A 21,400-nucleotide genomic window follows, 5' to 3' on the forward strand; every position below is an offset into this window, starting at 1 on the left:
TTTTTCCTGGAGTTTGTGTTGAGGAGGAGTATCTGAGAAAGGGAAGCATGGGAGCTGAAATGGAAAAGGTGGGTCAGTGGCATGCAGTGGCAGCTTCAAGACCAGGCTAAGGGTTTGCACTGGGTACTGTGGCAGCAAGGAGCTGTGCTAAGCTGCTGGGGTGGGGAATGGGGGGGAGCTGTGTGGTTAATGCATCTCCGTGGCCCCAGTGCCTGGCATCAGGCCTGGCCAAGGTAGGCATGCTCTAAACGGGGGATGAATGAGTGGATGAATTTGATGAATAAGCAGTGATGATCTGATCAAAGCAAAATTGTAGGACAGATAGCCTCAAGAATTGATGTAGGGCAGTTCAAAGTCCACAAGCTTTGGAGCCTGTGTGTATGTGTGTGTATGTGTGTGTGTGTTCAGTTGTGTCTGACTCTTTGCAACCGCAGGAACTGTAGCCCACCAAGCTCCTCTGTTCATGGAATTTTCCAGGCAAGAATACTGGAGGGGGTTGCCATTTCTTTCTCCAGTAGATCCTCCTTACCCAGGGATTGAACCCATGTCTCCTGCACTGCAGGTGGATTCTTTACCACTAAACTATCTGGGAAGCTCCAATATATATATATATATGTGTGTGTGTGTGTGTGTGTGTCCCCATACATATGTGAGATACACAGATCTCCTTTATTTTTACAAGTTATTATTAAATGTCATGTTACTATATTATTTAAACAGAAATACATATATATGTGTGTATATATAGTCATTATTCTCTATCAGTACATAAAAAACTGCCTTCTTATCAATAGCTGCATAGTATTTCATCGTATAGAGATACCTTACTTTGTACTTTCTTGTAATTTTCTTATACTTTACTATTACAAGTAATACTACAGTGACAATTTTTGCACAAGCACCTTTGCACACCTGTATGAGTTTATCTGTGGAATAAATTATAATTCTTAGTAGTGGAATGTTCATTTTAAATTCCAGTTGCTATTGTAAAGTTACAAAGAGAACAATTTCTTTGTCTAACAAGAGAGTGGCAAGTAGAATCTGAGTCTTTTAACAACAAACTGGAGCTGTTTTCTAAACCATAAGGATTGGAAAAGAGACCATCGTGGACTGAACAAGATCTCTGTGCAGAGGCCCAGCTGCTGTCTTGAGCGCCACCCCGTGGCAGAGCTGGACATCATTTCACTCACATCCCACTAAAGAAAACATGGGGTCCACCTTACAGCAGGGGAAACTGGAAACTGTAGCCCATCCCGTCCATTAAATTTTGAAGTTACCGAAGGAGAACCATTTAATGTCCACTGTTAAGTGGCTCTGCCTCCCAAGGCAAAGTTACTGGACTTTATCCTGAGATCAGTATAGGGTTGCAGAAAGACTTCCATATACATTTGACAGCTCCTTCCTGACCCAGCCCTCTGGCAGGCTCTCTTGCAGTGCACTTGGGCATGGTGGGGGGGGTGGGGGGGTGGTACACTGAGGACCTCCTATGTGTCAGGCACTGGGCTGGGTGTTTTTCCTGCCTCATTCCTAACCACAGGCCTGCAGAGGAGGCACCATGATTCCCAATACACATGGAGGCTTAGTAATACAAAGGATCTTGCTCAAGGCTGAGGATCTGAACCCACATTTGTATGTTATAAAGCCCACACCCTTGCTTTGGCCATGTCAGCGCACACTGCACACTAAGCCTCCTGCTGTCCAGTATGGTACACGCAGCCATGTGCAGCAGGCCTAACTTCAATTCTCTTCTCATTTTCCAGGCCCTCTCTCAGCTCCTGTGCCTGTGGCCGTGGCCTTGGTGGCACCCTTCCCTGGTGGCCAGCCCAGGGCTTCCCCCACCCATGCAGTCTCCTACCCCCACTGCCCAGGGCCTCAGTAGCCCCCTCTTTGGGGCCTACACTCTTCCCACCTTCAAGTTCCAGCCTCGCCGTGAGAGTGTGGACTGGAGGCGCATCAGTGCCCTGGATGTGGACCGCGTGGCACGGGAGCTGGATGTGGCTACCCTGCAGGAGAACATCGCTGGTGTCACTTTCTGCAACCTGGACCGGGAGGTGTGCGGCCGCTGTGGGCAGCCCGTGGACCCAGTGCTGCTCAAGGTGCTGCGGCTGGCGCAGCTCAGCATCGAGTACCTGCTGCACTGCCAGGACTGCCTGAGCACCAGCGTGGCCCAGCTGGAGGCGCGGCTGCAGGCCAGCCTGGGCCAGCAGGAGCGTGGCCAGCAGGAGCTGGGCCGCCAGGCCGACGAGCTCAAGGGCGTGCGGGAGGAGAGCCGGCGGCGGCGCAAGATGATCAGTGCCCTGCAGCAGCTGCTTCTGCAGACGGGCGCCCACAGCTACCATACCGTGAGCACTGCTGTGGGGCGGGGACCCTGGGAGGGCTGTGCGCCCAGCCAGTGGCCACCTCTGTGGCACTGCTGCCTGGGCCCCGAGGCATCTGTGGCCATTCTCACTGGGGCTGGGCCCAGGTTTTAGAGATGCCATTCATCACCAGAGAGCCCTCTGCAGTCTGGTTAGGTCTACAATGCGTGTGGAGTTGTGTGGCAGGTGTGTATGAGTTCAGAGTATAGATGTCTTATGTGTTATGTCTCATTGTGCATGTGTGAACACATGCAGGGTGTGTGTGAGTTTACAGATGGTGGGTAAACATACCTAAGGTGTGCGTATGATTGCTTGGAGGGTTATGTCTGTGAATGGTGTGTGCATGTGTGTGTGTAGAATGTGTGGCATATAACACGCTTGTGTAAAATGCGCATGTAAAGACATACTTTTGTTGCATGTGTGGATGTATGAAGGGTGTGTGTGTGTATAGAGCTTAAGTGTGTATGTGTGAAGAGGTGTGATGTGATAAACATGTATAAGAGATGTGTGAGGGTATGTGTGAAATCAGTGTGTGACAAGGAACTGGTGAAGACAAGCCCGTTCTGGAAAAGTGACTCCATTAGTCAACCAAGTGACAGCTCATCACCCAAAGTAGCATTTGAGCATTTGCGTCTCTTTCCATGAAAAGTGTAGATTGGGATCAGTTGCCCTTTAATGAACTGTTGGTGGCTAGATCCTCTGGCAGGCTCTGAGGATGAAGGCACCAATCATGCTGGTTCAGATTTTTCAGAAATTCACAGTGTAAGGGCGACTGGACAGAAGGAATCACTAAGATATGATGTTAGTGACTAGAATGGTAATGGATGCAATTGATGCAATGTTAATTATGATAAAAGGGTCAGACCTTTTCCAGTAGTAAATTACAAAACAGCAGTTTAACCTGGCTTAGGCCAATAAGGAATTTATTGGTTAATTGAACTGAAAAATCTAGGATTATGGTGGACTCAGATAATGGCACCAGAATCTAGTTTCTCTCTCTGCAGCTTTTGGCAATTCTTTGTCAGTGTGGATTCCATTCTTAGAAAGAGTCTGTCTGTGTGGTAGCAAGTTGGGCCACTGCAATGCCAGTATTTCGTTTTCCCAGATTCAGAGCTGGCATGGCAGAGGGCCGTGTTTGGTGCCTGCTTTGTGAATGTGCTGCTTGGGGTGGGAAAGGGGAAGCAGGGAAGGGGGGGAGGAGGGGGAAATTATGGAAAATATCAAATGTATACAAAAGTAGAGAGAATAATATAACGAACCTTCATTTGCATACTACCTAGCCCAATAGTTTTCAACTCATGGCCAATGTTGTTGCATACGTTCCCATACACACTTCCCCCCTACCCCTGGATTATTTTGAAGTGTATCAGTCATATGACTTTATCTGTAAATATTTCACTTTGTATCTCTGAAAAGCAAGGACTCCTACTTTTAAACATAAGCATAATACCATCATCATGCCCTGAAAAACCCACAAAAATTCCTTGGTATTATCAAATGCCTAGTTTTTGTTCATAGCTCCCTACAGCTGGTAGTGTTTTAAAGCTCAGAAAATAAATATTTTGAAGGGGCTGTATAAAAAATATGTATGTGTATAGAATGGCTTAGTGGTAAAGTATCCGCCAGCAATGCAGGAGATGCAGGTTCGACCCCTGGGTTGGGAAGATTTCCTGGAGAAGGAAGTGGCAGCCCACTACTATATTCTTGTCTGGAAAATCCCATGGACAGAGGAACCTGGGGGCAACAGCTCATAGGGTTGCAAAAGAGTTGGACATGAGTTAGCAACTAAACAACAGCAACGTATATATATATGTTTTATATATGTATATATATATGATTCACATCGCTTCCTTACTTTGTAAATCAAGCTCTTCATTTGTGAAGCAGCCCAGGGTTCCCAAGGAATGGGAATGTTGATGGAGGGAGAATCATCCCAGGATGACTCAGGTGAGCTGATCCTGTATTTCCCACTGCTTTCTTCTGTGTAGTGCCACCTGTGTGACAAGACCTTCATGAATGCCACCTTTCTCCGGGGCCACATCCAGCGCAGGCACGCAGGCGTGGTGGAAGGCGGTGAGTGGAAGGGCCTGGGCGTCTCTAGACGGCTGGGAGGTAAGGGCCCTTCAGAGTCACTCAGTCTGTCCCATGCACAGTCAAGAACACTGAGACTCAGAGAGGAAACACTGACCGTGGTCACATGATATAAGGGACAGAAAAAGACTGGACGTTGCCTGTCTGACTCCCAGCCAGCTCAGCAGGTAGAGGACGTGTACAAAGCTCAGAACCTCATCATCCAGTCGAGGAGCCGGTGATCCCACCATCCACGTGGAGGGATCCCACAGGTGCTTAGGAACACTTCTGACCCCATGTTTAGAGGAAAAGGGCTGGGAGTCAGACAGGTAGGTTCCAGTCTTCACTTCGTCCCCTTCTGTTATGTGACCGTGGTTAGGGTGGTTTTCCTCTGAGTCTCAGTGTCCTTGACTGTGAATGGGGCAGTTAGACACAGTGACTTGGATGGGCCCTTACCGCCCAGCCTTCTGTGAATCTGGTGCTGACTATGAATAAGCCTAACTGGGCCCAAGGAGCAGTCAGACCCGTTCTTTGACTTTTTAATGCACATTAACTCATTATGATTTAATCACTGTAATTTTACTGTTTCAAGTTCTAAAACAAGTAGCAAGGCTATATGTTTTCCCCTTTAAGAGATTTTTTGAGGTTCAAGAAGAAATAGCTGTTAATGCAAATATGTTATGATAAAATGTAATATAAATTAAATATAAAATCTCATTGAATAAAACATTTTTCCCTTTATTTTAATTTCCTTTTGAAAGAACAGAATTTTAAAATAGCACTAGTCACCTAGTTACTATGCGTTTATTATATATCTGATTCTTCTTGGTTCTACATTGGAGGCAACTAAAGAAAAACAGATTTTCTATTTATTAAATACTTTTTTCTGGAAATGATATATGTTTTTGAAGAGATAGTTGTATACTCATTTTCCTAGGAGCATTATTCACAGTAACTAAAGGTGGAGAAGCAACTCAAATGTCCACTGACAGATGAATGAATAAGCAAAATGTGGTATATGTATGTGTGTGTGTGTGTATATATATATATATATATATATATATAGAGAGAGAGAGAGAGAGAGAGAGAGAGAGATACAAAGAAATGTTTTTCAGCCTTAAAAAGAAAGGTCATTCTGCAATTTGCTACGATAGGTTATTTTGCTAAGTGAACTGTCAGTTAAAAAAGGGCAAATACCATATGATTTCACTTATATGAGGTACATGGAATAGCCAAATGCATAGAAACAGAAGGTAGAATGGAGGTTGCTAAGGGCTGGAGGAAGAGGGGATGGGAAGTTAGTGTTTAGTAAGGACAGAGATTCTGTTTTACAAGATGAAGAATGTCCTGAAGATGGGTGGTGGTGATGATTGAACAACATTATGAATGTATTTAGTCCTACCGAACTGTACATTTAAAAATGGCTAAGATGGTAAATTTTATGTTAGGTATATTTACCACAGTAAGAAATTAGAAAATACATGCCTTTGATGTAGAAAATTGAAGTGCAGAAAGGTAGAAAAGAGAAAATAAAAACCATGGACGATATCATCTGCAGCTAATACGTTGGTGTGTCTGTGGTCATTATTTTTTGTGTATGAATATTATCATATAAGATGCAGTTTTGATACTGCTTATTTTCAATTAATCATTAAATCATTAAATCATCTTTGAAAACATGGTTTCTAATGGCTGAATAGTATTTCATCATGTGGTGATCATAATTTACTTCACAACTGAATTATTTCTTAATTTATGTGGATAACTAAAACATTCTCCAATTATAAATCACATGGTGGCAACACTCTTGTGCATAAATCCTTGTGCATGTTCCATATTACTTCCTTAATGAACAGTGCTGGGGAAATACGGAGAGGAAAAGTACGTTCTTAAGGAAATCCCATGGACAGAGGAGCCTGGCAGGCTACAGTCCGTGGGGTCCCAAAAGAGTTGGACGTGACTTAGCAACTAAAACAACAACAATTAAGCCAACTTTGGCTACATTAGTGTTCAGTAATTTATATCAGGCAGCTGACTTCTCAGATACTGCAGTTCTCCCATTCCAGACTCACCTCAAATCACTTTATTTTTATTTTGTGATTTTATATTTTTGGCAGTGCCACATGACATGCCTAATCTTAGTTCCCTGACCAGGGTTCGAACCTGTGCCCCTGGCAGTGAAAGCCCTGAATCTTAACCACTGGATTTCCAGGGAAGTCCCTCAAATCACTTTATTAATCCAAATTAATTTTCACTGCATCTAAAAGTTGCTTGTTTCTAAAAAGCCCCATTTGAGAAAAGCCATATATCTTTAAAAAAAAAAGCTTGAAGTTTTAATAAAAGTACCATCTAATAATCCCTAAATGTACTTTGAAAAGTAACAAATGTTGAAGTAAAATTGGTGTCTTTTTCGTTAACCTTTAACTCGTTTATAAGTATGTGGTTTAGTTAGAATATTCTTCTATAATTCGAGTTTTCTTCATAGTACACAGTACCTTTTTTTAATTTGAAATTTAAAACTACACATTTGAACTGTACTACATTACTGAAAAGAATGAACTTAAAACTACAATTCTTATTATTACTTTAAATCCCCCTCTTTGTATTAATAATCAGTGTGTACATATCCTGATTCTGTTACTCTACCGGTTTCACATTCATGTTTCCCATTTGTAAGTTCTGTCAAAGCAGTTATTTTAGGGACTTCCCTGGTGGTCCAGCGGTTAAGACTCCGAGCTCCCAGTAGAAGGGGCCCAGATTCGATTCCTGGTCAGGGAACTAGATCCCACATACTGCAACCAAAGATCTGGTACAGCCAAATAAATAAACAAAAATAAATACATATTTAAAAAATAGTTATTTTAAATGACAATGTATTGAGCTGTCCTGCCAGGTGCTATGCTAGGCACTTTGCGTTATCACGTTTCATCCTCACAATGACCCTCTGGGTTCAGTTCAGTTCAGTTCAGTTGCTCAGTCATGTCCGACTCTTTGCAACCCCACCGACTGAAGCACGCCAGGCTTCCCTGTCCATTACCAACTCCCAGAGCTTGCTCAAACTCATATCCATTGAGTTGCTGATGCCATCCAACCATCTTATCCTCTGTCCTTCTCCTCCTGACCCTCTGGGTTAGGTGCTGTTATTGCTTCCATTTTCCACTTTGGAGAAACAGAGGGTCAGGGATAATTTGCCCAGAGTCAGTGTACAGTGTAAAGCTGGTCTCAGACTGAGGTGCTACTTCACACAAGGAACTGTACACACCACTGACTCTGACATGCTGGTCACTCTCGCTTTGCGTGGTTCCCACAGGAAAGCAGAGGAAGCAGGAGCAGCCAGTGGAAGAGGTGTTAGAAGAGCTACGGGCCAAACTGAAGTGGACCCAGGGGGAGCTGGAAGCCCAGAGGCAGGCGGAGAGGCAGCGGCAGCTCCAGGTGGGTGTGGAGGAGAAATGGCAGGGGATTTGGTGATGGACTGGCCAGGAGACCCGTAATGTGCTCAGATCCCAGAGTTGACATTCTGGCTGTTTCCCAGAGCTGAGAGTCAGGGCTAGGATGGTGTCTTTCCGGGTGTGCCAAGTGATTTTAGGTAGTCTGGGAAGGAAAATTCAGTTATTTGGCTAGAACTGTGTGGCCGAAAGAGAGCTGCAGCTTCCTGTGTTTGCACCCTCTGCGGGCATTTGAACCTGTATTTTAACTTCCTACAACATACTGTTAGCTTTTGGAGGAGAAAGACTGGGTAAACTCCAGAAGGCAGCTCAGAGGAGGCATTCAGTAAATATTTGTAGAATGAAAATACATACACTTGCGTCACGCCTTCCGTCATTTATTCATTCTTCACTCCTTGCCAGGCATCATGAAGAATATAAAGAGAAAAGAGACGTGATCTCCATCCTTTACAGTTCAGATAAGACTAATTCCATTCCCAGTCCAAACACTGGGAACTGGGGGATAAATGTTCTTTGGGTCTCCATAGTGACTTACATGGAAAAGGGGCCCTGGCAGTTTCTTGGTAAATATTTGTCATAGTGTGGAATTAATGATTCTCTTGTTCTTGCTTTTCTTTGTAGGAAGCAGAGATCATTCGCCAAAGGGAAGCAGAAGCTAAGAAAGAATTTGATGAATGGAAAGAAAAAGAGTGGGCGAAGCTATATGGGGAAATAGACAAGCTCAAAAAATTATTTTGGGATGAATTTAAAAGTGTTGCCAACCAGAACTCTACCTTAGAGGAGGTACCCAACCTAAAAGACTTCTCAGAGTTCTTTAGCTGAAAATCTGCTTGTTTGTTCACAAAATTTATTTCTTTGTACTAGTTCTATGAGTCCAGATACAAGAGGGCAGTGGTTGGTATTGAACCCATGCTCCATCACATACTGGCTGTGTGATCTTGGGCGTGTTACTTTTAATCTTCCTTTGCTTCAGTTTCCTTTCTGTAAGATAGGTTTCTGAAAGGGTTAAATTAGCACATCAACAATACCTAACATTATCTGGCATATATTATAGTAAGAACTCCAGAGATGTTATGCTTATTTTTGCAAAGGGCTTCACTGGACAAGAAATGAGGCAAAATGTAAATGGATACATTTTTCTTCTAACAAGTATTTGCTGAGTGGTGGTTACAAGTAGGCACTCTGTTGGGGCCTGTGGAGTCACATAGTAACTAATATTTATTGAAATATTTCTAACCCCTGTACAAAGTTCTTTATATACACTAGCTTTTAATTCTTATAACAACCAAACAACTCTAATATTCTAAAGGTAGGCGTGTTGTTAGTTTGTTAATTTCTTTTTAAAAAAAAGATTGATTTATTTGGCTGTATCAGATCTTAGTTGCAGCACCGAGAGATCTTTTATTGTGGTACAGATTCTCTAGTTGCAGCATGCAGGCCTCGTTGCTCTGTAGCCTAGAGATCTTAGTTCCCCAACCAGGGATTGAATCTGTGTCCCCTGCATTGCAAGGTGGATTCTTAACCACTGAACTACCAGGGAAGTCCCTAAGTTTGCTTTTAAAAATTTTATTTATTTTTGGCTGTGCTAAGTCTTCATTGCTGCGTGTGGGCTTTCTCTAGTTGCGGCGAGCAGGGCCTATTCTTCGTTGCCGTGCGCAGGCTTGCCATCGTGGAGGTCTCTCTTGTTGTGGAGCACGTGCTCTAGGGCATGCAAGCTTCAGGAGCTTGGGCACACAGGCTCAGTGGTTGTGATGCAGGGGCTTAGTTGCTCCTCTACATGTGGAATCTTCCTGGACCAGGGACTGAACTCGTGTCCCCTGCATTGGCAGTGGATTCTTATCCACTGGACCACCAGGGAAATCCTCCCTAATTTATTTTTTAAAGGAATTCCCTGGTGGTCCAGTGGTTAAGGTTTCCACTGTACAGGGTGCGTGTTTGATCCCTGATTGGATATCTCACATGCTGCACAGTGAGTACAAAAGGTAGAAAATAAAATGCCTTAAAAAAAAAAAAAGCTATTATCGTTCCCCCTTTTCAAGCAAAGACATTGAGGCCACATTTGCCCACAGTCAAACAGCTGTTTTAAGAGGTAGAGCTGGGATTTGAACCCAGCTCCTTAAACTTCAAAGCTCTGCTCCTCTACTGGATATATTATCAAATTTATTCACAAAAAACTTATCAAAATTATCCTTGGACTGTATCTTCCCATATAAACCTGTGTAAGGGAAACATTTTGAAAAATATTTTCAGAATGTTGTGTTTTAGTCACTCAGTCATGTCTAACTCTGGGATCCCATGGACTGTAGCCTGCCAGGCTCCTCTGTCACGGAATTTCCCAGGCAAGAATACTGGAGTGGGTTGCCATTTCCTTCTCAAAGGGATCTTCCTGACCCAGAGGTTAGCGCTTCTCCTGCATAGCAGGCAGATTCTTTACCGCTGAGTCACTGGGGGAGCTGTATCAGGGAAAAGGTTTGAGGAGAAGTATTTTCAGAATGTATTCAGCTAAATCATCTCACTAAAGAGAGAACTTTAGATTAGATGTAGGTTAAGTCCAGTTAGAGTAATTGGTGGCTCAGACGGTTAAGCGTCTGTCTACAATGTGGGAGACCTGGGTTCGATCCCTGGGTTGAGAAGATCCCCTGGAGAAGGAAATGGCAATCCACTCCAGTACTATTGCCTGGGAAATCCCATGGACAGAGGAGCCTGGTGGGCTACAGTCCACGGGGTCTCAAAAGAGTCAGACATAACTCTGACGGACTACTATATTTTGTATGAGAAATGGTTAACATTTGGACCCAATATTGCTTTAGCCGAAGAGTTAAAGATAATAAGAATGTGAAGTTAAACTCAGGGGCTTAACAGTTCTCTAAGGCTGTAATAGGGTCTATGAGGTTTATATAGTAATAGAGAAGTAGGTAATTGCTTTTGTCACTACAGTAGTGATATATTTAAAAATATAACTATGGGGAGGAGATGGAAAGGTATCTTCTCTTTGATCCACTTTTCCTTACCTTTTCCTTCACATTAGCTCAGGAACTGTTAGCTCAGGAAGCACTCATTGGCATTGGCAAGCACTCATTAGGCATTGGTGACATGACTCCAAGCTGTGAAAAGCCAGGCCTTCTTGGTGACAGCCAAGATTTTTTGCTTTGTTGGAAGAGGAGCAGGAGTCCTCAGGGAGTGGTCTGGAATGCCAGAGACCCTCCTCATGGCTCTGAGAGTCTGATTCTCTTTAGCCTATTTGAGACTGAGGAGGAAATGGGAAAGCTGTCAGAAGTTTTGGGCTTGACGTATAGCAGAATTTCAGTGCAATGGAAATGACACTCTTGAATTGTGTTCTTCCATGGGATTTTCTTCTCCTGTGCAAGAGCTGAGCTTTCAGGAGAACCGTAGTGAAGGGGAGTATGGACTTTCGGGAATATTTGCAGGCATGCAGATACCCAGTAAGTTCAAGTTGGGGCCTTGTGGTTGGGGTAAGTATGCCCTTCTGACACCGCTCAGGGTATAAAAGACAATGTCACAATTAGATCTTCATCAGAATGAAACTACACTTTGGCCTTTTCAGAAGCTGCAGGCACTGCAGTCCCACAATATGATGAAGTCCAACCTGGGGTCCCTGCGGGATGAGGAGCCCGAGGAGAGACTCAGGCAGGCTCAGGAGCTCTGGGCTCTGAAGGAGAAGATGGAAATTCAGGTGAGCCGAGGTCCCATGCCTTTCTTCCTGAACCAGGCAAGAAATGTGCTGTCTTGCAACAGAGTTTCTTGTTTTCACTCTGGTTTTAGGGTGGTTGCTGTTGTTTAGTCCCTTAGTTCTGTCTGACTCTTTGTGACCCCATGGACTGCAGCATGCCAGGCATCCCTGTCCTTCATCTCCCAGAGTTTGCTCAAACTCATGTCTATTGAGTTGGTGATACCATCCAACCATCTCATCCTTTGTTGCCCCCTTCTCCTGCCCTCAGTCTTTGCCAGCATCAGGGTCTTTTCCAATGAGTCAGCTCTTCGCATCAGGTGCCCAAAGTATTGGAGTTTCAGCTTCAACATCAGTCCTTCCAGTGAACACCCAGGACTGATTTCCTTTAAGATGGACTGGTTGGATCTCCTTGCAGTCCAAGGGACTCAAGAGTCTTCTCCAACACCACAGTTCAAAAGCATCAATTCTTCAGTGCTCAGCCTTCTTTATGGTACAACTCTCACTTCCATACATTGACTATTGGAAAAACCACAGCTTTGACTATTTGGACCTTTGTTGGCAAAGTGACTTAGGGAGATTAAAGACATCACAGTTCTATCATTTCAGACCTTGTGCCAATTAATGAAAGCATAGAGTAGGGTTCTTAGAGTTCTCAGGTGTGGCTGGTGACGTTCAAGTGTGCAGTGTCAGATTTGCCGGGGAGTTTTTTGAAAATACATTCAGCCATGTATCTTACTGGAACCTTGTCCTCACTTTGAGTCCAACCCAGTTGAAAACTATTCTTTGAAAGTGTGACAGTCTCTTGGCTTTGAAGATATTTGGCATGTATCTAATGTTCAGTTTTTGGTCACTCAGTCATGTCCGACTCTTTGCAACCCCATGAACCGCAGCATGCCAGGCCTCCCTGTCCATCACCAACTCCCAGAGTCCATCCAAACCCATGTCCATTGAGTTGGTGATGCCATCCAACCATCTCATCCTCTGTCGTCCCCTTCTCTTCCTGCCTTCAATCTTTCCCAGCATCAGGGTCTTTTCAAATGAGTCAGCTCTTCACATCAGGTGGCCAAAGTATTGGAGTTTCTTTCAGCTTCAACATCAGTCCTTCCAATGAACACCCAGGACTGATTTCCTATAGGATGGACTGGTTGGATCTCCTTGCAGTCCAAGGAACTCTCAAGAGTCTTCTCCAACACCACAGTTCAAAAGCATCAATTCTTCTGCGCTCAGCTTTCTTTGTAGTCCAACTCTCACATCCATACATGACCACAGGAAAAACCATAGCCTAGATGGACCTTTGTTGGCAAAGTAATGTCTCTTCTTTTTAATATGCTGTATATGATGGTCATAACTTTCCTTCCAAGGAGTAAGTGTCTTTTAATTTCATGGCTGCAATCAGCATCTGCAATGATTTTGGAGCCCAGAAAAATAAAGTCAGCCACTGTTTCCACTGTTTCCCCATCTATTTCCCATGAAGTGATGGGACTGGATGCCATGATCTTAGTTTTCTGAATGTTGAGCTTTAAGCCAACTTTTTCACTCTCTTCTTTCACCTTCATCAAGAGGCTCTTCAGTTCTTCACTTTCTGCCATAAGGGTGGTGTTATCTGCATATCTGAGGTTATTGATATTTCTCCTGGCAATCTTGATTCCAGCCTGTGCTTCCTCCAGCCCAGCGTTTCTCATGATGTACTCTGCATATAAGTTAAATAAGCAAGGTGACAATATACAGCCTTGATGTACTCCTTTTCCTATTTGGGACAAGTCTGATGTCCTGTGTCCAGTTCTAACTTGCTTCCTGACCTGCATACAGGTTTCTCGAGAGGCAGGTCAGGTGGGCTGGTATTCCCATTTCTTTCAGAATTTTCCACAGTTTATTGTGATCCACACAGTCAAAGGCTTTGGCATACTCAGTAAAGCAGAAATAGATGTTTTTCTGGAACTCTGCTTTTTCCATTATCCATCGGATGTTGGCAATTTGATCTCTGGTTCCTCTGCCTTTTCTAAAACCAGCTTGAACATCTGGAAGTTCACGGTTCACGTATTGCTGAAGCCTGGCTTGGAGAATTTTAAGCATCACTTTACTAGCATGTGAGATGAGTGCAATTGTGTGGTAGTTTGAGCATTCTTTGGCATTGCCTTTCTTTGGGATTGAAATGAAAACTGACCTTTTCCAGTCCTGTGGCCACTGCTGAGTTTTCCAAATTTGCTGGCATATTGAATGCAGCACTTTCACAGCATCATCTTTTAGCATTTGAAATAGCTCAACTGGAATTCCATCACCTCCACTAGCTTTGTTCGTAGTGATGCTTCCTAATGCCCACTTGACTTCACATTCCAGGCTGTCTGGAATGGTATGATGGTAAATATTTAACAACCGGTTGACTGGAACTAAGAAAGCTTTGATTTGCAGCATTTGTCATTTTCTGTGGTAAAATATTCCCACTATGGTTGATTTGCCTCTGCCAACATGAGGCCACTGGAGATGGAGTGGGGAAGACTTATGCACCGTTTGCTCTCGCTGGCTGGGAGGAGGTGGCCTGGCTTCCACTGGCTGAAACTTGCATCAATCCAGTTATATATGGTCTGTCTCACTGATAATTCCACAGCAAGGAAGGGCAATTTACACTGTTGTTAAATCACACTGTCCTGCTGCTTCTCTCCAAGACCATTAAGAAAGAGCTTAATGTTTCCAACTGCTTGATGTTTCACAAATTTCAAACTTAAAAAGCATTCTTCTTCTATGAACTCCATTCACATCCCATTTTTCCTGTTGCTTCCCTTACCAATTTGTGTTTGTGTAACAGATGGGAATTAACCCAACTCTTCGTTGCTCCTGTGGCCATTTCACCCCGTTTTCTGTTGTCCTTAAACTTTGTTGATCATGGTTTTTGACCATGCAAAATTAATAATGTTTATGTGGTCAAAATGATCAAATTATTAATCTTTTTTGTTTATAGCCACTCTGAGATTTGAAAAGAAAATATTCCTGGTCCAGTGGTTAAGACTCCATACTTCTACTGCCAGGGGCCCAGGTTTGATCCCTGGTTGGGGAACTAAGATCCTATAAGCTGTGCAGTGGGGCCAGAAAAAAATACTCTCTTTTCTTTTTTTGTAGTTTACTCATCCATTCATTCATTCATCTATGTTACCTCACTGAGGTACGATTGACATGTAAAAAGCTGTGCATATGTAATGTCTGTAACTCATTGAGTTTGGGGGTAAATGTAGCCGTATTTTGCTACTGTGAGTAATGCTGCAATGAACATGGGAGTGTGGGCCTCTCTTTGAGATCCTGACTCCAGTTCCTTTGAATCAATATTGAGAAGTGGGATCACTGGATTATTTGGTAGTTCTAAGAAAACCAAACAAGTTTATTAACAAGTATACCTCATGGAAACATGGGGAGACTCACTGGGGAAAATGAGTAACTCTCTTGGTTTTTAACTTTTTTGAGGAGTTCTCCATCCTGTTTTACTACAATGACTGTGCCAACTTACATTTTCACCAACACTGTAAAACATTTCCCTTTCTCCATATCTTTGCCATTTGTTATTTTTTGTTTCTTTAAAAAATATATATCTGTTGACACTTTGAAGGTCTTTTTTGGAGAAATGTGTAGTTAGTCCCTTTGTCCACTTTTCAATTGGGTTTTTTTTTTTTTTTTTTTTTGCTATTAAGTTGTATGAGTTCCTTATGTTTTAGAGATGAACTCCTTATGAAATGCACGGTTTGCAAATATTTTATCCCGTTTTTTAAGTCGTCTTTTCATCTGTTGATGGTTTTCTTTACTATGTAGAAACTTTAGTCCTGTTTGTTTATTTTTGTTTTTGTTGCCTGTGCCTTTGGTATCACATCCAAAAAATATCATTGATAAGATCAATGTCTCTCTTTTATTCTAGGAGTTTTAGAGTTGCAGATCTTACATTTAAGTCTTTAATTCATTTTGAGTTGATTTTTGTGTGTGGTGTAAGGTATTGGTCCAGTTTCATTCTTTTGCATGTCGATATCCATTTTTCCCAATACTATTTACTGAGGAGACTCCTCTCTCTATTTTGTATCCTGGGTGCCATTGTCAAAGATTTGTTGACTGTACATACGTGGGTTTAATTTTGGGTTTCATCTTCTGTTCCATTGGTCTATGTGTCTGTTTTTATTACCACTACCATACTGTTAAATACTATAGCTTTGTAATATAATTTGACATCAGGAAGTGATGCTTCTAGTTTTGTCTTCTTGTTCAAGATTGCTTTGGCTATGTGATTTCATGTGAATTTTAGGACTGAATAGATATGTTAGGATTGTAAGGGTATTTTAACAATATTCTTCCATCCATGAGCATGAAATATCTCCGTTTATTTGTCTTCTAGTTTCATAACTTTGTGGTTGGAAAAGATTAACCTGATACGATTTCAAGTTTAAATTAGCAAAACTTTGTTTTATGATCTATCTTGGGGAATAGCTTTGGGCATTTGAGGAGAATGTGTATTCTGCTACTTGGATAGAATATTCTATTTATGGACTGAACAAGCCTGTTCAGCCCACTTGTTCTATAGTGTTCAAGTCCACTGTTTACTTATTGATTTTGTCTGGATGATATATCCATTGCTGAAAGTGGAGTATTGAAATCCTCTACTGTTACTGTGTTACTGTCTGTGTCTCCCTTCATTTCTGTTAATATTTCCTTTATATGTTTAGATGCTCCTATGTTGTGTAAATACGTAGCCATCCCTCAGTATCCATCCATAGGAGACTGGTTCCAGGAACCTCTATGGATGCCAAAATTCTCAGATACTCAAGTCCCTTATATTTTGCATATAACTCACAAACATCATTTTTAAATTCTTTACATAATTTATAAATTACTTATAAAACCTAATTACAATGTAAATTTTATGTAACTTATTGTGACTATAACGTAAATGATCTGTACATATTTGTTAGCATGAAGCAAATTCAAGTTTGCTTTTGGAACTTTCTGGAATTTTTTTCCAAATATTTTCAGTCCGCAGTTAATTGAGTCCTGGATGTGGAATACACAGATGTGGAATCCATTGATATGGAGGACTGACTGTATATTTATAATTTTATATCCTCCTGATTAACTGACCCCTTTATCATTATATAATGACCTTCTTTGTCTCTTATAACAATTTTTGACTTAAAGTATATTTTGTCTGATATAAATATAGCTACTGTTCTCTTTTGTTTACTATTTGCTGAAATGTCTTCTCTCATCTCTTCTGTTTTAGCCTATATGTGCCCTTAAAGCTAGGTCTTTTGTAGGCAGCATATAGTTGGATCTTGTTTTTAAAATCCATTCAGCCACTTTATATCTTTTGGTTGGAGAATTTAGTCCATTTAAATGCAAAGTAATTACTGATAAAAAAGGATTTGCTATTGGCCATTTTGTTGTTTTCAGACTGTCCTGCAGTTACTTTGTCCCTTTCTTTCTCTCTTGCTGTCTTTCTTTGTGAGTTGATGATTTTTTGTGTGTGTGTGTGTGTATACTTTGATTCCTTTATCTTTCTCTGTTGTTTATTTGCTACAGTTTTTCTTTATAATTAGTATTTGTTGTTGTTGTTCAATCACTAAGTCATGTCCAACTCTTTGCGACCCCATGAACTGCAGCAGGTCAGGCTTCCCTGTCCTTCACTATCTCCCTGAGTTTGCTTAAACTCATGTCCATTGAGTCAGTGATGCCATCCAATCATCTCATCCTCTATAGCCCCCTTCTCCTCTTGCCCTTAGTCTTTCTTGGCATCAGGGTCTTTTTCAATGAGTCAGCTCTTCACATTAGGTGGCCAAAGTATTGGAGCTTTAGCTTCAGCATCAGTCCTTCCAATGAATATTCAGAGTTGATTTCCTTTAGGATTGACTGGTTCGATCTTATTGGTGTCCAAGGGACTCTCAAGAGTCTTCTCCAGTACCAGAGTTTGAAAGCATCAGTTCTTTGGTGCTCAGCCTTCTTTATGGTCCAGCTCTCACATCTATACGTGACTACTGAAAAAAACCGTAGCTTGGACTATATGGACCTTTGTCAGCAAAGTGATGTCTCTGCTTTTTAATATATTGTCTGGGTTTGTCATAGCTATTCTTCCAAGGAGCAAGCGTCTTTTAATTTTGTGGCTACAGTCCATTCACAGTGATTTTGGAGCCCAGTAAAATGAAATCTGTCACTATTTCCACTTTTCCCCATCTATTTGCCATGAAGTGATGGAACCAGATACCATTTTTGAATGTTGAGTTTTAAGCCAGCTTTTCCACTCTTCTCTTTCACCTTCATCAAGAGGCTCTTTAGTTCCTCTTTTGTTTTCTGCCATTAAAGTGGTATCATTTGCATATCTGAAGTTATTGATATTTGTCCCAGCAACCTTGATTCCAGCTTGTGATTCATCCAGCCTGGTATTTCACATGATGTACTCTGCATATAAATTAAATAAGCAGGGTGACAATATACAGTCTTGACATACTCCTTTCCTAGTTTTGAACCAGTCTGTTGTTCCATGTCTGGTTCTAACTGTTGCTTCTTGACCTGCATACAGGTTTCTCAGGAAGCAGGTAAAGTGGTGTTGTATTCCCATCTCATTAAGAATATTCCACAGTTTCTTGTGATCCATACACTCAAAGGCTTTTAACAGTCAATCAAGCAGAAGTAGATTTTTTTTTGGAATTCCCTTGCTTTTTCTATGATCCAGTGTATATTGGCAATTGATCTCTGGTTCCTCTGCCTTTTATAAATCCAGCTTATACATCTGGAATTTCTCAGTTTATGTACTGCTGAAGACTAGCTTGAAGGATTTCGAGCATAATCTTGCTGGCATATGAAATGAGTGCAATTGTATGGTAATTTGAACATTCTTTGGCCTTGCCTTTCTTTGGGATTGAAATGAAAACTGACCTTTTCCAGTCATAAAACATTTTATAATTACAGCACTCTATTTTAAGCTGGAAACAACTGAACTTTGATTGCGTACAAATAGTCTACCCTTTTCCTTCTCTTCCTCCACCCCTTCTGGTGTCCACAAGCTAGCCAGTAGGATCTGAAGCTGGCGTTGAGATCTGTGTGCCAGCGCTGAAAACCGGTTCAGCTATGTTGATTCCCTCAGCTCTGGTGGAGTGAGACAAAAGTGGGGCTCCTGGGCAGCATCCTTCAAGCCCTGGGCAGTCGGGTGCTCGCTTGCACTCACTTTCCTTGTGGGAGAGATTGTGGGCTGAGGGGTTCTTTCTTAGCACTGAGCTGTGCTATCTTGGGTGAGGGGTAACATGGATAAGGTGAAACTGTTCTTCCCCTCTTCAGTGTATCCACTCTTGGATTTTTTTGCTTCATTGAGGTGCTAGGACCTCTAGCTGGATTCCCGAGCTCTCATAAAGGTATTCTCATCTGTGGGTAGTTTGAGAACTGGAACCTACTAGTCCATCATCTTGCTGACATCTCTTACATTTTTTAAGATGAAATCTTTGACCACCTAGAATTTGTTTACATTTAAGATGTGAAATAAGGATACAAGTTCCTATTTTTTTGCAATCCAAGTTCAAGTAGTTAACTACTTGTTTGAACACCATTTGTCAATAATGCATCTTCCCCCCAGAGTAGATTCCATTTCCCCCACCGCAGCCGCCGCCCCTGCCCCGCCTCCCCCGCACCTTTGGGCTTATTATCTTTGGGCTTTCTAGTCTATTCACTGCTCTGTCTGCTGACTCTGTGAGCCAGTACATTTTAATTCTTTTAGCTTTGTACTATATTTTAATAACTAGAGGGGCCCATTTGATAAGCATTTAATCTTTTTCAGAAAACAGAATGGAGGAGGAAAATGAAGGCACTGCAAGAGGAGCACGCAGCTCAGAAGAGAGAGGTAGGTCTCACTGGACTGTCTTGGGGAGCCTAGTTTCCCACGACTTCCTCTCATCCTTCACCTCCCCATCTTTTGCCCCCTGCCTTGAACTGGTTGGCAGATATTTTGTTGCTGATACGGTTCCCCATTGCTGACCCCGTCAATACACAAAGGGCCCAGAGGGCTGCTTCCCTGGCTGGGAGCAGGGGCCTCTCGGCCTTCTCTTCTGAATCCAGCACATCCTTTCTCCATGGATTCCTCTTCAGTGACCCCTTAAGGCTCTCTAAGTAGGGCTGTGCTATAAAACTCAGAGAATTGCCTGGTCATTCAGTGTTTGGGCCTTCCTTTGAAACCTCACCCAGGAGAGATCCAGGTGGTTGTGGACCTCAGCGATAGTTCAGGGGCAGCTCAAATAGAAGGGTTCAGACACTGAGACCAGTGAGGAGAGAGCAGTAGTCCTCAGGACAGAGAAACCAGCTTCTATAAAAATGTCCCTGAGGAGAAGGCAAGTGGAGGATGAAGCCAGTTAAGAAGAGCCCTAGGTTCTGCTTCAGAAAGCTTAGAAGGTAAAGGTGCTTAGATCTGAGTCTGGTGTATGATGGATGGCCCCCCATTCAAGTGGTTCCCCTCTGACAAGTTTATCTTTTTAAAAAAATCTTTATGTATTTATTTTTCGGTTGTTCCATGCAGCTTGTGGGATTTTAGTTCCCTGACCAGGGATCAAACGCTTGGCCCCTGCATTGGGATTAGAGTGTCTCAACCATTGGACCACTGAGGAAGTCCCCGATAGGTTTATCTTGTTTGAAAAATTCAAAAATGGGAAATGCACTCAAGTTTATTCCAAAGAGCAGAAGAACTATATTAAGGTTCATGGAGTAAAGTCTCACTTCTGCTCCATTTCCATCTACCTGTCCCCGACACCCACCCCGCCGGTGACCACTTTTATTGTTTTCTTGTACTCTTCTAGAGGTTCTTTATGCAGAAATAAGTGGTGTCATTTTCTCTCTGCTCTTACATCAGAGGTAGCTTGTAACCACATTTCCTTCATCTTTTGTCTTCACCTAAAAGCACCCATTTGATGATTTTTGAATGACCTCAACTTAACCTGACTGTCCTCCTGTGGGTTACACACCTGACAGAGGGCCTTTGCCCTGAGCCGAGGGGCCTGCACTCAATTCTCCTCAAGTACCACTTAACACGTCCTCAAACAGGAAGGAAGTCAGTCTTGTTAGAAAGCTGCTCGCCCAGGTCTGGAAACCCTCCACCTATTTCAGGTGAAGCTCGGGCCAGCGTTTGCCTGCTGGTACAGGTCCTGCAGGCACTGAGCTCTCAGAGGTCCCTGCAGACATGTGACTGACCAGTCACCCTGTGCCACCAGCTGCGGGAGCAGAACGAGAGGCTCCAGGCTACCCTGTCTCAGGATCAGAGGAAAGCAGCCGCCCAGACCCAGCGCCAGATCCATGCCCTCCGCGCCCAGCTCCAGGAACAAGCCAGGCTCATTGCCTCCCAGGAGGAGATGGTAGGCCTGTCCCTCCTCCCAGTCAAGACCTGGAGCCATAGACTCCTTCCCTGTGAGGGTCTCCTTAGAGTCTCTTGGACTTGTTGGCTCCAGTCTCATTAGTTAGGAGAGGGAAGAGTCTTCAGACTTGAGGGGCAGGAAGCGATGAGGGTGTGGAAGATGTGACTGCTGTCCTTAGGGGCTGTGTTGGTGGGTTCACAGTACCAGCAGAGACCATGTGAATGCCAGCGCCTGGTTGATACTTTGCTTATTCCTCCATGTAAAGCTCACTGCTGCCTTTCAAGGTGGACATTGCCTTCTCCCCAGCTTCCTTTGACAGAGGATGAGACAGGCTGGAGAACTTAAGCACCTCACTTGAGTCTACACAGTGCGTGTTATAAATGGCAGGGGTGAGAGTCAACCCTAGCCAGGTAGGTGGCATGCGAAGCCTGTGCTCCTTTCACTGTGTTCTCAGACACCATTTCTTAACTAATTCCTTTTTCATAA

At 42.9% G+C, this 21,400-nt stretch overlaps 1 protein-coding gene across 13 annotated transcripts in view; it reads left to right on the forward strand.

Annotated features, from left to right (window-relative positions):
• Positions 1-21,400, forward strand: part of DZIP1L (DAZ interacting zinc finger protein 1 like) — a 59,506-nt gene that overhangs the window by 20,129 nt on the left and 17,977 nt on the right. For 8 of the 13 annotated variants that reach the window (XM_069564751.1, XM_069564748.1, XM_069564755.1 and 5 more), the window contains 7 exons: positions 1,761-2,342; positions 4,346-4,430; positions 7,738-7,859; positions 8,495-8,656; positions 11,439-11,567; positions 19,354-19,416; positions 20,774-20,914. In XM_069564751.1, the coding sequence (XP_069420852.1) occupies positions 1,842-2,342; positions 4,346-4,430; positions 7,738-7,859; positions 8,495-8,656; positions 11,439-11,567; positions 19,354-19,416; positions 20,774-20,914 (1,203 nt within the window). In that variant the 5' untranslated portion in view covers positions 1,761-1,841. The remainder of the gene's footprint in view (positions 1-1,760; positions 2,343-4,345; positions 4,431-7,737; positions 7,860-8,494; positions 8,657-11,438; positions 11,568-19,353; positions 19,417-20,773; positions 20,915-21,400) is intronic. The other 5 variants (XM_069564757.1, XM_069564758.1, XM_069564759.1 and 2 more) reach the window with 1 other exon arrangement.

Source organism: Ovis canadensis, chromosome 1, assembly GCF_042477335.2.
Source record: "Ovis canadensis isolate MfBH-ARS-UI-01 breed Bighorn chromosome 1, ARS-UI_OviCan_v2, whole genome shotgun sequence".
Classification (NCBI taxonomy): domain Eukaryota; kingdom Metazoa; phylum Chordata; class Mammalia; order Artiodactyla; family Bovidae; genus Ovis; species Ovis canadensis.